Raw genomic sequence first — 23,618 nt, 5'->3', positions numbered from 1 at the left:
TTTAGTTTTTGAAATATTTAGGACTAACTTATTCCTTGCCACCCATTCTGAAACTAACTGCATCTCTTGAAGTGTTGCAGTGATTTCACTTGCTGTAGTAGATTATGTGTATAGTGTCTTGGTAGTGGCTTTATTCAAAGCCAGTGGCATGTCATTGGTAAAGATTGAAAAAAGTAAGGGGCCTAGACAGCTGCCTAGGGGAATTCCTGATTTTACCTGGATTATGTTGGAGATGCTTCCATTAAATAACACCCTCTGTGTTCTGTTGAGCAGGTAACTCTTTATCCACAATATAGCAGGGGGAGTAAAACCATAATACAAGTTTTTCCAGCAGCAGACTGTCAAAAGCCGCAGTGAAGTCTAACAAAATAGCTACTACAATCTTTTTATTATCAATTTCTCTGAGCCAATCATCAGTCATTTGTGTAAGTGCCGTGCTTGTTGAATGTCCTTCCTTATAGGCATGTTGAAAGTCTGTCAGTTTGTTAACAGTAAAATAGCATTGTATCTGGTCAAACAGGCTGATTGGTCGGCTATTTGAGCCAGAAAAGGGGACTTTACTATTCTTGGGTAGACAACAATTTTTTCACCTCTTCCACACTAACTGTACGGATTTCAAAATTACAATGCTTGTCTTTCATAATTTGATCAGTTAGACTTGAATGTGTAGTATCAGTGTTTTTTGCTGGCATGTCATACCTAATTTTGCTAATCTTGCCAATGAAAAAAATCATTAAAGTAATTGGCAATATCAGTGGGTTTTGTGATGAATGAGCCATCTGATTCAATGAATAAATTGCCTTTTTGCCCAAAATTTAATTTAAGGTGCTCCAAAGTGTTATATAATTCTTTATATAATTTATCTTTGTTTAATAGTATAGTTTCTTATTTTATTCAGTTGGATATGAAGAAAATTATGAGAGATATTAGAAATGTGAGTTGGAGAATGAGGAAGTGAGAATTGTGTAAGTAAACATAGACGTTCTCAGGAGCAAGAATAACATTGGCTTTGAGTCTTTGAAAAGGACAGGGGGAATCTTGGAGCTATGTCTTAGTTTATGGGGATTCCAAATGTGATGGAATGAGGAACCAGAGCAGTTTCATTGGTTACATAATCATACCGTAGTTCTATATTTATGGTTGATGTACTACACAGCAACAGATTGCTGGCATGGACGCTTCGAACGTTATGAATTGTAAATAAAATGTATCACTAGCTAGGTTTCCATGCAATTGGCGACAGATTTTCATGCAAATATTCTAAATCTGCATAAAAACAATATGCGCATTTTCCCAACAGAGATGTTTCCATCAATTGGACTTGCTGCAGATGTCTCTATGTGCTTAGGTATTGCACATATAAATACATTTTGCGGTTAAATTCCCATGTACGCATTTTCAACTCTACTGATGGTTTTCTCACATAAAAGAATTGCGTTATATAGCGAGTATGCCACTCTGGTATTGGCACGTTTGCACTAGCTGTTACGATCGTCATGGGAAGAAGTGGACCAAAGCGCAGCGTGGTACGTGTTCATTCTATTTATTTATTAACTGAACACCGACAAACAACAAAACAAATTACTAACGTGACGTTCTGCAAGGTAAAATAACAACCAATGCAAAAATAAGAACCCACAAATAAAAGAGGGGAAAAAGGGCTGCCTAAGTATGATTCCCAATCAGAGACAACGATAGACAGCTGCCTCTGATTGGGAACCACACTTGGCGAAAAACAAAGAAATAGAAAACATAGAAATAAAGAAACTAGAATGCCGACCCTAGTCACACCCTGGCCTAACCAAAATAGAGAATAAAAACCTCTCTATGGCCAGGGCGTGACACTAGCCAACAACGCTATCTACTTGCTGTTGGCTAGAGCGCACATATAGACCATGACGAGATTGTTATTATCATGGACAAAATAGTGAGATTATTGTCAAATGGCAGCCAAGCATCGATTATCATGTCACCAGAAAGAAAACTGGATATTTATTGGAAAGGAACATCAAGCTCATCACTTTTCACTTTCACCACCTTGTGAAGTTCATAATTTGTTTAATCTGTAGCCTAATAAACTGCATGCTTTCCCTACGAGTGTAGTGGGACATGCCATCGCGTGACTCCAAATTTACTTTGATATGATACTTATTATATCAATATTTGCGCATAAAAGCGTTTCCAACGACATTTATCGCATAATAATTTTTTACCGACAGACAAATATCCCACCTTGTCTAGCATACTGTTTTGTCGACATTTTGGAAAGTTCACAGAAAAATGTTCTGTTTCCATCAGGTGTGTCATTACATTGTTTTATCTGACATGTACTTTACTTGGTTAATGAAAAGCTATTCTGGAGTGTGGCCTATGCTACATGTCGTGTTAATTTTCCCTCGTTCCCTTATTTTTTATGACTACTCTACATGCTGTGGCCATAGTTTATTATGTTGCCATGGGGAGGTGGGGCAGAGAGTCCCGTGTAAAAGACAGTTCATTAACGATGTCAGTTGGCCTGAGCTCAAACGTGACCTTTGGTAGGACATGGTTACCTGTACAAGGCCAGAGTACCATTTATTGGTCCGTGCTATCTGGTTGGGACGTCTGTACCCCATTGAAGTTTACATTTTAAATTGGTTAGGTAAGGGTTATGGTTAAGTTTAGGCTAGGGGTTAAGGTTAGGTTTAGGGTTTATGGTAGGGGCATTCCAAGCAACCTGGATAGCAATGACCCTCTTAGTGGGGTGGACTGACAGTTGATCAGTGTCATCTGAGGTGTGCTGTACTCAGGGTTGGGTAGGTTCTTTTCTAAATGTAATCCATTACAGTTACCTGTCACGAATTGTAATCAGAAATGTAACTTTTGGATTACCCAAACTCATTAGTTTCAGTTACTTTTGGATACTTTCACCTTAGAGGCAGAAGAAGTCAAAAAGGTGTCATCAAAGTGGTCTCTGACTTGTGGTCAGACTCCCTCAAGTGGAACAAATTTAAACTTGTACTTTTTGTCAATGCTGAATTTAATATCATTGAGAAAACACAGTACCAGTCAAAAGTTTGGACACACTTACTCCAATGGTTTTTCTTAATTTTTTACTATTTTCTACATTGTAGAATAATAGTGAAGACATCCAAACTATGAAATAACACATACGTAATCATGTAGTATGTCACGCCCTGACCGTAGAGATCCTTTTTATGTCTCTATTTTGGTTGGTCAGGGCGTGAGTTTGGGTGGGCATTCTATGTCTGGTGTTCTATGTTGTCCTTGTTTTGTATTTCTGTGTGTTTGGCCTGGTATGGTTCTCAATCAGAGGCAGCTGTCTATCGTTGTCTCTGATTGAGAATCATATTTAGGTAGCCTGTTCCCACCTCTGTTTGTGGGTGGTTGTTTTCTGTTTAGTGTATGTCACCTTGCAGAACTGTTCGTTTATCGTTTTTGTTGTTTTGTTCTAGTATTCGTATTCATTAAAAGGAATTATGAATACTTACCACGCTGCACCTTGGTCTTCTCCTTCTCCTCTATACGACGATCGTTACATAGTAACCAAAAATGTGTTATAAAATAAAATACCCTTTGCCTTGATGACAGTTTGCACACTCTTGGAATTCTGTCAACCAGCTTCACCTGGAATGCTTTTCCAACAGTCGTGAAGGAGTTCCTGTAGTGAGGTGCGTACTGGCGGCAGAGAAGTCAGGCGCAGGAGAGCGAAAACTGATTTACAACGGTGTCATTTAATATCCATAAGCCACCGTCAACAGAACAATACAATAAATGGGTCAAACAAAACCCGGTAAATACAGCATACCATACATAAGCACTACAAGAAACAATTACAGACAAGTACATGGGGGGGAACAGAGGGTTAAATACACAACATGTAGTTGATGGAATTGGAACCAGGTGTGATGGAAGACAAGACAAAACCAATGGAAAATGAAAAGTGGATCAGCGATGGCTAGAAGGTCGGTGACTTCGAACGCCGCCCGAACAAGGAGAGGGACCAACTTCGCCTGAAGTTGTGACAGTTCTCACATATGCTGAGCACTTGTTGGCTGCTTTTCCTTCATTCTGCGGTCCGACTCATCTCAAACCATCTCAATTGGGTTGAGAACAGGTGATTATGGAGGCCAGGTCATCTGATGCAGCACTCCATCACTCTCTTTCTTGGTCAAATAGCCCTTACACAGCCTGGAGGTGTGTTGGGTCATTGTTCTGTTGCAAAACAAGTAATTGTCCTACTAAGCACAAACCAGATGGGATGGAGTATCGCTGCAGAATTTTGTGGTAGCCATGCTGGTTAAGTGTGCCTTGAATTCTTAATAAATCACTGACAGTGTCACCAGCAAAGGACCCTTACATCTCCTCCTCCATGCTTCACGGTGGAAAGCACACATGCGGAGATCATCCGTTCACCTACTCTGCGTCTCACAAAGACACGGCAGTTGGAACCAAACATCGAACATATGGACTCATCAGACCAAAGGACAGATTTCCACCGGTCTAATGTCCGTTGCTTGTGTTTCTTGGCCAAAGCAAGTCTCTTTGTCTTTTTGGTGTCCTTTAGTAGTGGTTTCTTTGCAGCAATTTGACCATGAAGGCCTGATTCACTCAGTCTCCTCTGAACAGTTGATGTTGAGATGTGTCTGTTACTTGAACTCTGTGAAGCATTTACTTGGGCTGCATTTTCTGAGGCTGGTAACTGTAATTAACTTATCCTCTGCAGCAGAGGTAACTAGGTCTTACTTTCCTGTGACGGTTCACAAGAGAGCCAGTTTCATCATAGCGCTTGATGATTTGTGCGACTGCAGTTTTCCTTATTGACTGACCTTCATGTCTTAAAGTAATGATGGACTGTCATTTCTCTTTGCTTATTTGAGCTGTACTTGCCATACTATGGACATGGTCTTTTTTACCAAATAGGGCTGTCTTCTGTATACCACCCCTACCTTGTGACAACACAACTGATTGGCTCAAACGCATTATGAAGAAAATAAATTACACAAATGAACTTTAAACAATGAACACCTGCTAATTGAAATGCATTCCAGGTGACTACCTCATGAAGCTGATTGAGAGAATGCCAAGCGCGTGCAAAGCTGTCATCAAGGCAAAGGGTGGCTACTTTGAAGAATCTCAAATATGAAATATATTTTGATTTGTTTAACACTTTTTTTGGTTACTACATGATTCCATATGTGTTATTTCATAGTTTTGATGTCTTCACTATTATTCTTCAATGTAGAAAATAGTAAAAATAAAGAAAAACCCTTGAATGAGTAGGTGTGTCCAAACTTTTGACTGGTACTGTATGTTTTTGCAAACATCTTTTATGAATTTAAAGGTAATTCAAGTAGCAATCATCTCTAGTTCTTCAAAAGCATCTGTAATCTGATTACAATATTTTTGCTGCTAATGTAACTGATTCAGTTTTTTTGTAATCTGATTACATGTAATAAGTTGGCTGTACTGAGTAGCCTACAATAGATAGGTGTTAGGTGTGTAGTGGTTATCACTAGGGAATGTCAATGTCACTGGATGCAATTAGAAAACTTTTCTGGGGGGGGGGACTAATTTCCCCCGCACATTGTCTAGGCTATACTCTTAGTTTTGTTCTCAGACATGTAAGCCTGGCAAGCGAGCTTAACTTTAATCAATGCTAAAGCAGTGGAGGCTGGTGGGAGGAGCTATAGGAGGACAGGCTCATTGTAATGTCTGGAATGGAATAAATGGAATGGTATCAAACACATCTAACATATGGAAACCACAAATTTGACTCTGTTCCATGTATTCCATTCCAGCCATTCAAATGAGCCCGTCCTCCTATAGCTCCTCACACTAGCCTCCACTGTGCTGCAGGCTTCTCATCTCTCCTGGCCCGCCTATTACACAGTAAATGACTTTCTACAGCCATCTAGTGGCCATCAAAATTACTGCTAACTGCTTTAGGCTCTTCTATTGAAGACAGAGTGAATGTATAACCTTTCTATCTAGTCCACTTGCTGGCGTCTGGAATCATCCCATGACCTTTGAGTCTGACATTTGAAAAGAAAAAGAGAATTAAAGGTAGACCTGCAGGGGCGGATTGACCATGTGCTGGTCAATTTTTTACCTATTGGGCCTGTCTAACTTAATTTTTTTTCTTCACCTCTACAGATCAATGGTTGAGGGTTTGAAGCTCTATTCAATAAGATAAGGAGGTAATGACACAGACTTGTCAACCTAAATAATTGGCTGTTAGTTCCTTATTTTTATTTTGTTTGATAATTTATTTTCTCACTTTTGTTCGATCATCTTTTCCTCTCTCACAATACTGTAGTATGGCTAAGAATGTTACGTGAGAGGAAGTACCCTTGCATGCTATCAGGCTCCTAGCCACGACTGACTGTAGCATTGCTGAGAATGTTGCATGTGAAGAAGTAACCTTGCATGCCAGGCTCCTTTCCCACAACTGGTGAGGGACATGAGAAACATATTGGCCTGCGTGTGAGTAAATGTGTTTGATTCATGAACATAGCTGCCTAGTTTGATGTTTCCTGTGCAAGCAGTTGTAGGCCAATCATGTAAAACTACTGCACAAATGTGCAGTTATTTTACCTTGTGTAGTCTGTTTCTAAGAAACCTTAATATACAGTTCTGAAAAGAAAGAGGTGACAATTTCTGTACTTCTCACCAGGTGGTGGCACTCTCCTACCTCTTGTACCTGCTATTCCATACTGTGTAAGGAAAAATCTGAGACTGATCAGAAAGTATACATTTGAAGGAATTCTCATCTACAAGACAGTCATAAGATATATGCTAATAACTGTGTTATACCTATACAAACCATTTTAGCAGAGACATTCAGGGTTGGAGATGTCCATTGAATATGCGGGTAGGCATAGGGTCTACTGCATGGTCTCCCATTAGGCCTTCACTGACCAGGAAAGTAACTGATGCTAAAGATACATCCATTTATTTGATCAAAGGAAGGATTAGATGTTGTTGGGCAAACGATGACATTCGAAGTGTAAGGCAAAGGGCAACATTTTCTCTCGTTTTTAATTTTTCTAATTTAAGTAGTCCTGGGAAACATAATGGAATCTCTCATTACACACAAATCTACTCACCCATACTTACACTGACACCACAACACAAACTGCAAACATCCACACTCACATAACATGCACACACTATACTGACACCATACACACACGCACGCGGAAACACACACACACTGCTGCTACTGTCTAATCTAGCCTGTTGCTTAGTCACTTTACCCCTACCTTTATGTACAGTACATACAGTAGCTACTTTAATTACCTCGTACCCCTGCACATACAGTAGACTCGTACTGGTACTCCCTGTATATAGCCGTGTTATGTTCTACTCCCTATATATAGCCATGTTATGTTCTACTCCCTGTATATAGCCATGTTATTTTCTACTCCCTGTATATGGCCATGTTATTTTCTACTCCCTGTATATAGCCATGTTATTTTCTACTCCCTGTATATAGCCATGTTATTTTCTACTCCCTGTATATAGCCATGTTATTTTCTACTCCCTGTATATAGCCATGTTATGTTCTACTCCCTGTATATAGCCACGTTATGTTCTACTCCCTGTATATAGCCACGTTATGTTCTACTTTAAAAAAATATGCAATTAAATAAACATATATTTCTCTATACTCTTAATTCTCTCTCAAATATAGTATTGATTCTAGCATAACATAGATGTTAACAAATAAAACGAACAAAGCTGTTAGTGTAAAACAAAAAAGTAAGATAATCAAATTTTATTCGTCACATGCTTCGTAAACAACAGGTGTGCACTAACAGTGAAATGATTACTTACAGGCCCTTCCCTACAATGCAGAGAGAAAGAAAATAGAGAAATAATAGAAAAGTAAAACACATAATAATAGATACGCAATGGGTAACGATAATTTGGCAATATACAAGGGATACCAGTACCGAGTCGATGTGCAGGGTACTTGTGCGAGGTAATTGAGGTAGATATGTACTGTACATAAAGTGACAGATAGTAAACAGTTGCAGCAGTATATGAGTTGAGTCAGTTAGTGCAAAAATGGTCAATGCAGGTAGTCCGGGTAGCTATTTGGTTAACTACTGTATTTAACTAACAAGTGAGGGTGGGTTGTCAGAGGGTGCGACTGGAGCAAAGGAGATATAAACATTTTGCAAAACAAACTGCTGGGGGTCTGCCTAGTTTTGGGGAGGGACAAAATGCGAGGGAACAGGAGGACTGAACAGAAAATAGTCCAACACATGGAGAGGGCATTTGGAATAGTTGAATGAATGACATATGGGCAAGTTTGAAAGTTGACAGAAGAATTGAGCAATGCATGTTTTGCAAGTTATTCTTTTAAAATATTGATTTTGTTGGTTTTAGTGCAACGTATCGTGATGTAACGTGGCTAGCCAGCTACAGTAGTTGAAGACTTTGAACAGAACAAGATACAGTGGGACAGTGAGCGCTTTAGCTCGCAACACCTCAGTGAACTGCCAGCTTTGCTAGACTAGCAAGAACACTTCTCTTTCAGTTTATCTTTACTCTTCTTTACGCTGTCGTCGAATTTGTCTTACATTTCACAGATAAGCTTGTTGCTAACGGTTTGATACCTGTCAAGTTTAACTTGTGGTTGTTGGACATGGTTTTCAATAACAGCTAGCTAGCTAAAGTTAGTCAGCCATCATTAATTTGTATTTTTCAACGTTGGACGGACTGAATGTTCACCTTTGGGATACTTAACGTTACTGTCAGTAAACAGCAACAATACAACATCAACGTTGTATTTTAAACAAGAGACAATATGCAAAAGTTCAACTCGACACACACTAGTACTCTTCCTCGGGACGCTGAGCTTCAGCAGCGTTTAGCCGACAACGGGGGAGCCGGGGAGGCGATTAAGGAAAACGGCGCTGGGAAGAATCACATCCTTGCAGAATCTGCAGACAGTTCACTCTGTACCAAGAGAAAGATGCTGGTCGCCTTGGATGTTTTCTGTCTGTTTGTAGGTAAGAATTATGGTGAACCCCCTTTGCATATTATTTCACCCTTTTACCGTTTTTATTTGACTGAATCTCAACGTAGCAGCATGACATGATTGTCTGCTTTGCATGAATTAAATTCTTAGCCTGTCTCAGTATTTCCATCTTATTTCCGAGGAAATATGCAGAGGTCAATATCATTAACATGAATATAATTAATAGTATGCATGTCACAGGATGGGAAATTATTGCACATAAATCTAGGACGGCTCACTCACATGTTGTCCAAGTGATGATAGACGACCATTTAATTAAACCCAATACATTTATTAGCACAAGTAGTTAAGGAGAAGAACCAACGGCAAAGTGCAACAGGTCTAGCAGTTCAACAGGTCACAATACAAGAATAAGTCCTTTCAAAAAAGCCAATTCAGCACACCACCAAAAGGGCAAAAAAGGAGTCTGTCTGTACTCTAAGCTAAGCACTGAAGAAAGCTGGCAGGCGAGTTGTCCCGGGAATTCTTGAGTTCCCCTGACAACCATCCATGGGGTTTTCAAGAAAATAACATTAGAATAAAACATGTTGCTACCACTTCCCTGCTTGTGTTCTAATTGCAAAAACTAAATTTGTTCATTGTTTGCTTTGCTTCACTACAGCATTATCCCTTGCCAAGTATCTAAACTCCACTGAGTTGAGCACATTCTAGAGCTTTTGAATTTAACCTCCAACTCCTTCTAGTCGCTATGCCTCGATACTTACCTTGTAGGCCTACCTATGCTTGTCCTTTGTTGCGTGCATTTCTTTTCTGAAATCCATATATTTTTTAAATAAAACGTTAATCAAATACACCCACCGATGTTTTCCTTGTTGAGATTCAATTGGCATTCGCGGCTGAGTTGCCATCTTAGAGAACCAGCAACGAGGAAACAGTCATTGGTTGTATTTGATTAACGTTTAATAATAAAAAAATATGGACTCCAGCTAACAAAGGCACGCAACAACAGAGGACAAACATAGGTACATGATAAGGGTTTAAGATTTTATTTTTATTTTTAAGTATCGACATATCGCGAGTCAGAGGTTCATTTAAGGAACTCTAGTCTGCACTCAACTCCATGGACGAGTTGAGGTACTTGGCAACAATATCTCTAATGTGTGCAACAAAGTTATTCTGCCAAATTAGGAGGCTATTATATAAATCAATAAAGCATCCGATAATGGCCCTACAGTATGAATGCTGATAGGGTTAGCAGTGTTAAGCCATAATGTGGAACATGAGGCAATCTGACAATCACACACAAACACAGAGGGACTATTGGGTTGCTGTGTCGATCAGCCTCTCTGGTGCTGGCACTATGTGAAAGTAGGGAAGAGTGGTTTGTTTTGAAGTCGTTAACATGACACAAACAAGACTATTAGGCGGAACCCGTCCAGGCAGACAGACAGGTCTGCCAGCGCACCGTTGGCGGTTACGAGCTGCCTGCTGCTTCCCAGACAGACACTGACAGACAGGTTCACTCTCACTGTACAGCCTGTTATTCCTCCTTGCCTGCAGGTATGCTATTGCCTCCTCCTCTGCTAGGTAGCATGCTTGACACTCACCTAAGTGTTTAGGAAGTGACTGGTAAGTGCCAGACAGAGACTGACTGGCCCAGAGTCAGAAGATGGGAAGGAAATATACTTTTTCAGTTCGTAGCTCAGCCTAATGAGAACACGTGGGCTGGTGTTGACTTTCCTTATCCCTGGCTGCTGGTTGCATTGCAACACTAGGATTGACTCAATCACCGGGTTGCATGCTTGAAAGAACATGAGTGAGAGGAAGTGAGAGATTTAGAAAGTGTCTTTTTAAAGTCTCTCAAGACAAAGCGCAGCATGGCATGCTTGCCATCATCTTCTACAATTCACTACCATCACCTCTGGTATCATCATCTTCCCCCATTCACCACCATCACCTCTGGTATCATCATCTTCCCCCATTCACCACCATCACCTCTGGTATCATCATCTTCCCCCATTCACCACCATCACCTCTGGTATCATCATCTTCCCCCATTCATCACCATCACCTCTGGTATCATCATCTTCCCCCATTCACCACCATCACCTCTGGTATCATCATTTTACCCCATTCACCACCATCACCTCTGGTATCATCATCTTCCTCCATTCACCATCATCACCTCTGGCATCAACCTCTTCTGGCATCAGGCTTGTTAATTTAGTAGGAAGTAGGCAGTAGGAAGCTCTCTCATCCATTTATATGCAGATGATACAATCTTATACTCATCTGGCCCCTCCCCGGATTTTGTGTTAAATGCTCCACAACAAAGCTTGCTTAGTGTCCAACAAGATTTCTCTACCCTTACCTTGTTCTGAACACCTCCAAAACAAAGGTCATGTGGTTTGGTAAGAAGAATGTCACTCTTCCCACAGGTGTGATTACCACCTCTGAGGGTTTAGAGCTTGAGGTTAGAGGTCGACCGATTAATCGGAATGGCCAATTAATTAGGGCCGATTTCAAGTTTTCATAACAATTGGTAATCGGCAATTTTGGACACCGATCATGGCCGATTACATTGCACTCCATGAGGAGACTGCGTGGCAGCCTGTTATGCGAGTGCAGCAAGGAGCCAAGGTAAGATGCTAGCTAGCATTAAACGTATCTTATAAAAAACAATCAATCTTAACATAATCACTAGTTAACGACACATGGTTGATGATATTACTAGTTTATCTAGCTTGTCCTGCGTTGCATATAATAGATGGGGTGCCTGTTAATTTATCATTGAATCATAGCCTACTTCGCCAAACGGGTGATTTAACAAGTGCATTCGCGAAAAAAGCACTGTCGTTGCACCAATGTGTACCTAACCATAAACATCAACGCCTTTCTTAAAATCAATACACAAAGTATATATTTTTACCCCTGCATATTTAGTTAATATTGCCTGCTAACATACATTTTTTTTAAACTAGGGAAATTGTGTCACTTCTCTTGCGTTCTGTGCAACAGAGTCAGGGTATATGCAGCAGTTTGGGCCGCCTGGCTCGTTGCGAACTGTGTGAAGACTATTTGTTCCTAACAAAGACAGCCAACTTTGCCAAACGGGGGATGATTTAACAAAAGCCCATTTGCGAAAAAAGCACAACCGTTGCACGAATGTACCTAACCACAAACATCAATGCCTTTCTTAAAATCAATACACAGAAGTATATTTTCTTAAACCTGCCTATTTAGTTAAAAGAAATCCAGGTTACCAGGCAATATTAAACTAGGGAAATTGTGTCACTTCTCTTGCGTTCTTTGCACTCAGAGTCAGGGTATATGCAACAGTTTGGGCCGCCTGGCTCGTTGTGAACTAATTTGCCAGAATTTTACGTAATTATGACATAACATTGAAGGTTGTGCAATATAACAGGAGTATTTAGACTTATGGATGCCACCCGTTAGATGAAATACGGAACGGTTCTGTATTTCACTGAAAGAATAAACGTTTTGTTTTCGAAATGATAGTTTCCGGATTTGACCATATTAATGACCTAAGGCTTGTATTTCTGTGTGTTATTATGTTATAATTAAGTCTATGATTTGATAGAGCAGTCTGACTGAGCGGTGGTAGGCAGCAGCACGCTCGTAAGCATTCATTCAAACAGCACTTTCGTGCGTTTGCCAGCAGCTCTTCGCTGTGCTTCAAGCATTGAGCTGTTTATGACTTCAAGCCTATCAACTCCCGAAATTAGGCTGGTGTAACTGATGTGACATGGCTAGCTAGTTAGCGGAGTGCGCGCTAATAACGTTTCAATCGGTGACGTCACTCGCTCTGAGACCTTGAAGTAGTTGTTCCCCTTGCTCTGCAAGGGCCACGGCTTTTGTGGAGCGATGGGTAACGATGCTTCGAGGGTGGCTGTTGTCGATGTGTTCCTGGTTCGAGCCCAGGTAGGGGCGAGGAGAGGGACGGAAGCTATACTGTTACACTGGCAATACTAAAGCGCCTATAAGAACATCCAATAGTCAAAGGTATATGAAATACAAATGGTATAGAGAGAAATTGTCCTATAATAACTACAACCTAAAACTTCTTACGTGGGAATATTGAAGATTCATGTTAAAAGGAACCACCAGCTTTCATATGTTCTCATGTTCTGAGCAAGGAACTTAAACGTTAGCTTTTTTTACATGGCACATATTGCACTTTTACTTTCTTCTCCAACACTTTGTTTTTGCATTATTAAAACCAAATTGAACATGTTTCATTATTTATTTGAGGCTAAATTGATTTTATTAATGTATTATATTAAGTTAAAATGAAAGTGTTCATTCAGTATTGTTGTAATTGTCATTATTAAAAATACATAAATACATTATTTTTTTTTTTATTGGCCAATTAATCGGTATCGGCTTTTTTTGGTCCTCCAATATTCGGTATCGGCGTTGAAAAATCATAACCGGTCGACCTCTACTTGAGGTAGTCACCTCATACAAGTACTTGGGAGTATGGCTAGACAGTACACTGTCCTTCTCTCAGCACATATCAAATCTGCAGGCTAAAGTTAAATCTAGACTTGGTTTCCTCTATCGTAATCGCTCCTCTTTCACCCCACCTGCCAAACTAACCCTGATTCAGATGACCATCCTACCCATACTAGATTACGGAGACATAATTTATAGATCAGCAGGTAAGGGTGCTCTCGAGCGGGTAGATGTTCTTTACCATTCGGCCATCAGATTTGCCACCAATGCTCCTTATAGGACACATCACTGCACTCTATACTCCTCTGTAAACTGGTCATCTCTGTATACCTGTCGCAAGACCCACTGGTTGATGCTTATTTATAAAACCCTCTTAGGCCTCACTCCCCCCTATCTGAGATATCTACTGCAGCCCTCATCCTCCACATACAGCACCCGTTCTGCCAGTCACATTCTGTTAAAGGTCCCCAAAGCACACACATCCCTGGGTCGCTCCTCTTTTCAGTTCGCTGCAGCTAGCGACTGGAACGAGCTGCAACAAACACTCAAACTGGACCGTTTTATCTCAGTCTCTTTGTTCAAAGACTCAATCAGGGACACTCTTACTGACAGTTGTGGCTGCTTTGTGCAATGTATTGTTGTCTCTACCTTCTTGCCCTTTGTGCTGTTGTCTGTGCCCAGTAATGTTTGTACCATGTTTTGTGCTGCTACCATGTTGTGTTGCTACCATGCTGTGTTGTCATGTGTTGCTGCCTTGCTATGTTGTTGTCTTACACGGAACCCAAACCCGTTGCGCGCATGCGCTATCGTGCATAAATTTATTTTGCCCCCCCCCCCCACACCAAACGCGATCACGACACGCAGGTTAAAATATCAAAACAAACTCTGAACCTATGACATTAATTTGGGGACAGGTCGAAAAGCATTAAACATGTATAGCAATTTATCTAGTTAGCTTGCACTTGCTAGCTAACGTTAATTTGTCCTATTTAGCTAGCTTGCTGTTGCTAGCTAATTTGTCCTGGGATATAAACATTGAGTTGTTATTTTACCTGAAATGCACAAGGACCTCTACTCCGACAATTAATCCACACATAAAACGGCCAACCGAATCGTTTCTAGTCATCTCTCCTCCTTCCAGGCCTTTTCATCGTTTAACTTATATGGTGATCGCATCTAAACTTTCATTGTATTACCACGACTACCGGCAAAACAGTTCGTCTTTCAATCACCCACGTGGGTATAACCAATGAGTACCTGCTTCTATAAACCAATGAGGAGATGGGAGAGGCAGGACTTGCAGCGCGATCTGCGTCAGAAATGGGAATGAGTTCTATTTTAGCCCTTGGCGTCGCAGACGCTCGTTCTAAATGTATTTTGCGACGCTCGTGCATGCGACGTGTCCGGTCTGGTCAGCATGTTAGGTCTCTCTTTACGTAGTGTTGTGTTGTCTCTCTTGTCGTAATGTGTGTTTTGTCCTATATTCATATGTTATTTATTTTATAGATTTATTTTAAAAATCCCCGTCCCTGCAGGAGGTATTTTGCCTTTTGGTAGGCCTTCATTGTAAATAAGAATTTGTTCTTAAATGACTTGCCTAGTAAAATAAAGGTTCAATTAAATAAATAAAAGTTTACTTTTGGTTCTTTCTTGATAGATATGATTGGCGTCACTATCATCAGCTATATTGTGAATTAACAGTATGCTTTGTTCTCTAGTTGTTTCTGTCTCCTCTCCAACAGTATGTCGTGTCTCTAGTTGTCTGTCTCCTCTCCAACAGTATGTCATGTCTCTAGTTGTCTCTGTCTCCTCTCCAACAGTATGTCATGTCTCTAGTTGTCTGTCTCCTCTCCAACAATATGTCGTGTCTCTAGTTGTCTCTGTCTCCTCTCCAACAGTATGTCGTGTCTCTAGTTGTCTCTGTCTCCTCTCCAACAGTATGTCGTGTCTCTAGTTGTCTCTGTCTCCTCTCCAACAGTATGTCGTGTCTCTAGTTGTCTCTGTCTCAACTCCAACAGTATGTCGTGTCTCTAGTTGTCTCTGTCTCCTCTCCAACAGTATGTCATGTCTGTAGTTGTCTCGGTCTCCTCTCCAACAGTATGTCATGTCTCTAGTTGTCTCTGTCTCCTCTCCAACAGTATGTCATGTCTCTAGTTGTCTCGGTCTCAATTCCAACAGTATGTCATGTCTCTAGTTGTCTCTGTCTCCTCTCCAACAGTATGTCGTGTCTCTAGTTGTCTCTATCTCCTCTCCAACAGTATGTCGTGTCTCTAGTTGTCTCTGTCTCCTCTCCAACACTATGTCGTGTCTCTAGTTGTCTCTGTCTCCTCTCCAACAGTATGTCATGTCTCTAGTTGTCTCTGTCTCCTCTCCAACAGTATGTCGTGTCTCTAGTTGTCTCTGTCTCCTCTCCAACAGTATGTCGTGTCTCTAGTTGTCTCTGTCTCCTCTCCAACAGTATGTCGTGTCTCTAGTTGTCTCTGTCTCCTCTCCAACAGTATGTCATGTCTCTAGTTGTCTGTCTCCTCTCCAACAGTATGTCATGTCTCTAGTTGTCTCTGTCTCCTCTCCAACAGTATGTCGTGTCTCTAGTTGTCTCTGTCTCCTCTCCAACAGTATGCCTTGTCTCTAGTTGTCTGTCTCCTCTCCAACAGTATGTCATGTCTCTAGTTGTCTCGGTCTCCTCTCCAACAGTATGTCATGTCTCTAGTTGTCTGTCTCCTCTCCAACAGTATGTCATGTCTCTAGTTGTCTCTGTCTCCTCTCCAACAGTATGTCATGTCTCTAGTTGTCTCGGTCTCCTCTCCAACAGTATGTCGTGTCTCTAGTTGTCTCTGTCTCCTCTCCAACAGTATGTTGTGTCTCTAGTTGTCTCTGTCTCCTCTCCAACAGTATGTCGTGTCTCTAGTTGTCTCTGTCTCAACTCCAACAGTATGTCGTGTCTCTAGTTGTCTCTGTCTCCTCTCCAACAGTATGTCATGTCTCTAGTTGTCTCTGTCTCCTCTCCAACAGTATGTCGTGTCTCTAGTTGTCTCTGTCTCAACTCCAACAGTATGTCGTGTCTCTAGTTGTCTCTGTCTCCTCTCCAACAGTATGTCATGTCTCTAGTTGTCTCTGTCTCCTCTCCAACAGTATGTCGTGTCTCTAGTTGTCTCTGTCTCCTCTCCAACAGTATGTTGTGTCTCTAGTTGTCTCTGTCTCCTCTCCAACAGTATGCCTTGTCTCAGGGAGTTCCAACCTAATTTTCCCTAAATGTCAGCAGCAGATTCCTCAGGCTGTTGACCCCTCGTTATCTGACCCGTCAAGGGACTCATTTATTACCGTCACTCTGGAATTCCCCCAAGGCATCCATTCTAATGGCCTTATGTTAGGAGTGAATCCACTTCTTTGCTCAGTGTGGTCCCTTCTGTCTCAGACAGTACTTTCCTTCTAAGTTTTTACTGCAGTGAAGTAAACACGTTAACACGGTGGTATGGCATTATGAATGACTGTTATTAACACGGTGGTATGGCATTATGAATGACTGTTATTAACACGGTGGTATGGCATTATGAATGACTGTTATTAACACGATGGTATGGCATTATGAATGACTGTTATTAACACGGTGGTATGGCATTATGAATGACTGTTATTAACACGGCGGTATGGCAATATGAATGACTGTTATTAACACGGTGGTATGGCGTTATGAATGACTGCTATTAACACGGTGGTATGGCATTATGAATGACTGTTATTAACACGGTGGTATGGTGTTATGAATGACTGTTATTAACACGGTAGTATGGCATTATGAATGACTGTTATTAACACGGTGGTATGGCATTATGAATGACTGTTATTAACACGGTGGTATGGCATTATGAATGACTGTTATTAACACGGTAGTATGGCATTATGAATGACTGTTATTAACACGGTGGTATGGCATTATGAATGACTGTTATTAACACGGTGGTATGGTGTTATGAATGACTGTTATTAACACGGTGGTATGGCATTAGGAATGACTGTTATTAACACGGTGGTATGGCATTATGAATGACTGTTATTAACACGGTGGTATGGCATTATGAATGACTGTTATTAACACGGTGGTATGGCATTATGAATGACTGTTATTAACACGGCGGTATGGCATTATGAATGACTGTTATTAACACGGCGGTATGGCATTATGAATGACTGTTATTAACACGGTGGTATGGCATTATGAATGACTGTTATTAACACGGTGGTATGGCATTATGAATGACTGTTATTAACACGGTGGTATGGCATTATGAATGACTGTTATTAACACGGTGGTATGGCATTATGAATGACTGTTATTAACACGGCGGTATGGCATTATGAATGACTGTTATTAACACGGTAGTATGGCATTATGAATGACTGTTATTAACATGGCATTATGAATGACTGTTATTAACATGGTGGTATGGCATTATGAATGACTGTTATTAACACGGTAGTATGGCATTATGAATGACTGTTATTAACACGGTGGTATGGCGTTATGAATGACTGTTATTAACACGGTGGTATGGCATTATGAATGACTGTTATTAACACGGTGGTATGGCATTATGAATGACTGTTATTAACACGGTGGTATGGCATTATGAATGACTGTTATTAACACTGTGGTATGGCATTATGAATGACTGTTATTAACACGGCGGTATGGCATTATGAATGACAGTTAATCAGAGCCAAAAACCAGGATCACTTCATAATGAAGGCTTTCACTTTGGCTTTGACTTAAATACGTATGTGTGTGACCGTGTGTGTGTGTGACCAGGTAATACTGTCCCCCAGATCAAAAATACATCTAAGTGGGATGATTGATGTTTCACAGAGAGAACATTTTTCTACTGTGTCAGTATGTCTCTCAAGCATACGGATGTCTCAATCTGTGTGTGTGCATTCCTCCTGCACACATTATTGAGCTTTCAAAAGAGGAGCTCAGGTCTGAACAGAATCCATGTTCTGAGGCCATGCTATGCTAGAGACACGGCGTCCAGCAGCATAGGCAGGGTCAGAGGTGGGGGGTCAGTCATTGACGTACCTGTGGGCAGGCTGAGACAAGCTTGCCTGCCTCCTGTACGGCTGCCTGTCTCTCTCTCCAGCACAGGTGGTCCTCACTCTGTCAGTACAGTTATTTGGGCCCTTAAAAGTCATTGGAAGGTGATCTGAAGTCTTGAGTGGTTTGTGAAAACCATCAATTACAGTGACCACACAGTCATTCATATTTGCTCAGGATAAAGATTCATAGATGAAATTAGACCCAAATCAATAGCAAAATTAGAGCATGGATTTTAACTGCCTCGACTAGTCTGTGTCAAATGTTTTTGTATAGCACCTAAAGCTTCTTACGGATCATTGGGACGCTAGCGTCTCACCTCGACAACATCCGGTGAAATTGCAGAGCGCGAAATTTAAACATTCATGAAAATACAAGTGTCATACATCATTTAAAAGCTTCACTTCTTGTTAATCCAGCCGCTTCATCAGATTTCATAAAGGCTTTACAGCGAAAGCACACCATGCGATTATCTGAGGACAGTGCCCCGCCCACAAAAGCATTACATATATTTCCAACCAAGCAGAGGCGTCACTGTTACGGCTCTCGTTGGTGGTATGAAGAGTGGACCAAGGCGCGGCGTGGTAAGTGTTCATGATTCTTTTATTTAAAAAACACTCAAACAAAATAACAAACGTGAAAACGAAAGCGCACAGTTCTGTCAGGCAGAAACACTAAACAGAAAACAAGATCCCACGAAACCCAAACGGAAAATGACAACTTATATATGATCCCCAATCAGAGACAACGATAGACAGCTGCCTCTGATTGGGAACCACACTCGGCCATAACAAAGAAATTGAAAACATAAACTTTCCCACCCGAGTCACACAATAATAGGGATCTCTAACGTCAGGGCGTGACAGTCACGAAAGTCAGAAATAGCGATAAAATAAATCACTTACCTTTGAAGATCTTCATCTGGTTGCAATCACAAGGGTCCCAGCTACATAAAAAAATGTCCTTTTGTTCAATAAAGTCCTTCTTTATATCCCAAAAAGTCAGTTTCATTGGCGCGCTTGACTCAGTAATCCACCGGTTTCCCTCGTTCAAAATGCATACAAATGAATCCCGTAAATTACCAATAAACTTCTTCCAAACATATCAAACAACGTTCCTAATCAAACCTCAGGTACCCTAATATGTAAATAAACAATCAAATTTAAGACGTGGAATACCGGAGACCATTACCGGAGATAAATAACGAAGTACGCGCCCTCACCGGAACGCGCAACAAACACTACAGCCAAAATGGGAGCCACGTACTAAAACTACAAATTGTAGCTCATTTTTCAAAAAACAAGCCTGAAACTCTTTCTAAAGACTGTTGACATCTAGTGGAAGCCCTAGGAACTGCAATCTGGGAGGTATTCCTTTTATATTCCCATTGACATCCATAGTAATCAGGGGTGAGCTGAATAAAATAAAATTCTGGATGGATTGTCCTCGGGTTTTCGCCTGCCATATCAGTTCTGTTATACTCACAGACATTATTTTAACAGTTTTGGAAACTTTAGAGTGTTTTCTATCCAATACTACCAATTACATGCATATCCTAGCTTCTGGGCCTGAGTAACAGGCAGTTTACTATGGGCACAGGCAGTTTACTATGGGCACCTCATTCATCCAAACTTCCGAATACTGCCTCCTAGCCCGAAGAAGTCTTTAAGCTCTCCTTCGTACATCAGCTGATATCTCAAAGTGCTGTACAGAAACCCAGCCAAAACCCCAAACAGCAAGCAATGTAGGTGTAGAAGCACGGTGGCTAGGAAAAACTCCCTAGAAAGGCCAAAACCTAGGAAGAAACCTAGAGAGGAACCAGGCTATGAGGGGTGGCCAGTCCTCTTCTGGCTGTGCTGGGTGGAGATTATAACAGAACATGGCCAAGATGTTCAAATGTTCATAAATGACCAGCATGGTCAAATAATAAATAATCACAGTAGTTATCGAGGGTGCAGCAAGTCAGCACCTCAGGAGTAAATGTCAGTTGGCTTTTTTAGCACGTCCGGTGAACAGGTCAGGGTTCCATAGCCACAGGCAAAACAGTTGAAACTGGAGCAGCAGCAAGGCCAGGTGGACTGGGGACAGCAAGGAGTTATCATGCCAGGTAGTCCTGACGCATGGTCCTAGGGCTCAGGTCCTCCGAAAGAGAGAAAGAAAGAGAGAAGGAGAGAATTAGAGAGAGCATACTTAAATTCACACAGGACACGGATAAGACAGGAGAAGTCCTCCAGATATAACAAACTGACCCTAGCCCCCCGACACATTAACTACTGCAGCATAAATACTGGAGGCTGAGACAGGAGGGGTCAGGAGACACTGTGGCCCCATCCGATGATGGAAGGATATAACCCCACCCACTTTGCCAAAGCACAGCCCCCACACCACTAGAGGGAAATCTTCAACCACCAACTTACCATCCTGAGACAAGGCCGAGTATAGCCCACAAAGATCTCCGCCACGGCACAAACCATGGGGGGGCGCCAACCCAGACAGGAAGATCACATCAGTGACTCAACCCACTCAAGTGACGCACCCCTCCTAGGGACGGCATGAAAGAGCACCAGTAAGCCAGTGACTCAGCCCCTGTAATAGGGTTAGAGGCAGAGAATCCCAGTGGAGAGAGGGGAACCGGCCAGGCAGAGACACCAAGGGCGGTTCGTTGCTCCAGAGCCTTTCCGTTCACCTTCATATTCAATCATATGACCTACTGAAGAGATGAGTCTTCAGTAAAGACTTAAAGGTTGAGACCGAGTCTGCGTCTCTCACATGGGTAGGCAGACCATTCCATAAAAATGGAGATCTATAGGAGAAAACCCTGCCTCCAGCTGTTTGCTTAGCAATTCTAGGGACAATTAGGAGGCCTGCGTCTTGTGACCGTAGCGTACGTGTAGGTATGTACGGCAGGACCAACTCGGAAAATTGGATTAAGGATAGGGATAGCATTAACCTCAGAGCGAGTTCAAAGGTCCACTTCTTTCCTGCTTATCTACGCTCGCTTTCCCGCTCTTTCTTCTCCTTGCTTCAACCATTTTGGGATGGAAGGTGTCCCAGAAGAGGGGAGGACGCGTGGTGAAGTGCGCGTGTTCGTGCGTGTGTGTTTTCTTGGGTATACAGTATGTTTGTGTAAGTGGGCTTGTGTTTCTGTTCAGCTGGCAGGGAAAGCTGTCGAGTGAGACCGTGAGAGGGCCAGCATGCTACAGCATGCCACTGCGTCAGGAATATTTTAAGCAGTCCTCTCACTCTGGGCCTGTGTGTGTAACCATGCGTGTGAGTTTGTCTCTGTGTTTTTAGTGCTCTTGCATGGTCATGTTGAACAGTATGCGTTTGTGTGCATGTGCCTCTGTTTACAAATTCACTGATGCATTTTCACTCAATGTTTTTAGCCCTAATGGAATGCATGATGAAGTCATTACATGGGAACATGGCAGTATTATGACGTTGACAGATGCAGCTTCCAATAAAAGAAACCCAATCAAACGATTAGCTGAAGTAAAGACCCCTGCCAACTAATTTCAGCACTTATATTTAGTTTTGGAGAAATTATTTGCCTCCAGTAAGTTTAAGAAACATTGCCTTGTGCCTTGTAATTCCGTTATAAAAAACACACATTATCTTTCAGGTAGACCAACCAGTTAGTAATAGTGTTTTTACTGATATCAAGTTGATTAATTATTAAGTGATTAAAACTTGTAATTCTTTTACCAAATTGGTAATTGAATTACTGGAAAATTTGAATTTAAAGGAATTACTGCAATTAAATTGACTACAATGGGAAATCATAGTAGTCACAAACCACAGATGGGTCACCTGCTACTGTCCTCCCTTCAACTGACATACTGTTATGTTCAGCTCATAACTGTTTTCCCCCCTCTTTCTGTCATCTGGGGGGGCCGCATAAGTTGTTTTTCGGTCCAAGTAGTGTAAATAAAATAAAAAAATTATCTGGTTGGAAAAACGCTTTCAGTGTAAACTTAAATGACTAAAGCCACATATAAAGTAAGTAGAAAAGACAATGGACCTATATATTTTAAAATACTGTAAAACGTATTAGAGAGAGGCTTCTATTTGAGTCAGGTGTCTATTTCTGTAATTGCACACAGCTTTTGCTAATTTGCATAGTTAATTGTCTAATTCCAGTATTTACTTCCAGAATTGTAATCATTTTCTTAATTTCCTTCACAAATATGTTATCATTTACACACTGTCACATTTATTTTATCATAGTATGCCTCTCTCTCTCTCTCTCTCAAAAAAAACAACCTTTTCCTTGACAATAATTATTCTCCTTTGACTGTGCATTTTCACCAGTTTTTCAATTTTTTAATATATATTTTTTAATTATTCTTTTTTGGGGGGAGGGTTCTGTACTGTCGAAGTTGTTGACTGTTTTTGTGCTTGCCAGTTAGCTAGCAGTTCTCAGCTGTTAGCAGCAAATGGCTAGAAGATACTTAATGGCGATTAAAAAAAGATAGTTGCCATAATTTTTTTGAGTCGTTACTGAATTATTTAATGTAACAAATCAAACATTAAACTGCTTTAAAAAATTCATGGTAATTCATGGTAACCTCCGTAAACAATTAATTTAGACCCACCGTTTCTTTGAAACTGCCGTTTATTTGCTGAAATGTGTGCCGCTGCCCGGCTATTAAAAGGTACGGGTGGCTATTTGAGACTGCTTTTAATTGAAGTTTTACGGTACTGTAATCTTTGAAAACTAACAATCACCAAAATGAAAGGTAGACAGTCATGGAGAATAGAAAATTCCCAAAACATTAATATATCAGTATTGATTTTGCTATTATGTTTAAGAAAAAGAACATGGAATTAGCTATGGCAAAATGCATAGAATTGCAGGAAATTACATTTAAAACTACAAACAATTCTCTACACCGCCTAGATAGGAGCCTCTAAATAATTCAGAAATTCAGCCTCACCGATGGGTTGGTCACGCCCATTGGCCTGAAACAGCCCCCGGCTGGGTGAGGCAGGGTGGGGAGTGGGAGCAGTGGCTTTCTCCTCTGTAGGTAAGGATCCACTGCAGTTTCTGGTTCCCCCCCA

The 23,618-nt window shown here is 41.1% G+C and overlaps 1 protein-coding gene across 1 annotated transcript in view; it reads left to right on the top strand.

Annotated features, from left to right (window-relative positions):
• Positions 1-8,271: 8,271 nt before the first annotated feature.
• The window catches only part of LOC139574245 (phospholipid phosphatase 3-like), a 30,080-nt gene continuing 14,733 nt past the window's right edge, over positions 8,272-23,618 (top strand). The window contains exon 1 of the mRNA XM_071398647.1: positions 8,272-9,023. Coding sequence (XP_071254748.1) covers positions 8,819-9,023 — 205 coding nt within the window. The 5' untranslated portion in view covers positions 8,272-8,818. The remainder of the gene's footprint in view (positions 9,024-23,618) is intronic.

Source organism: Salvelinus alpinus, chromosome 1 (assembly GCF_045679555.1).
Source record: "Salvelinus alpinus chromosome 1, SLU_Salpinus.1, whole genome shotgun sequence".
NCBI lineage: Eukaryota > Metazoa > Chordata > Actinopteri > Salmoniformes > Salmonidae > Salvelinus > Salvelinus alpinus.
This window is presented reverse-complemented; position numbering and strand designations above follow the sequence as displayed.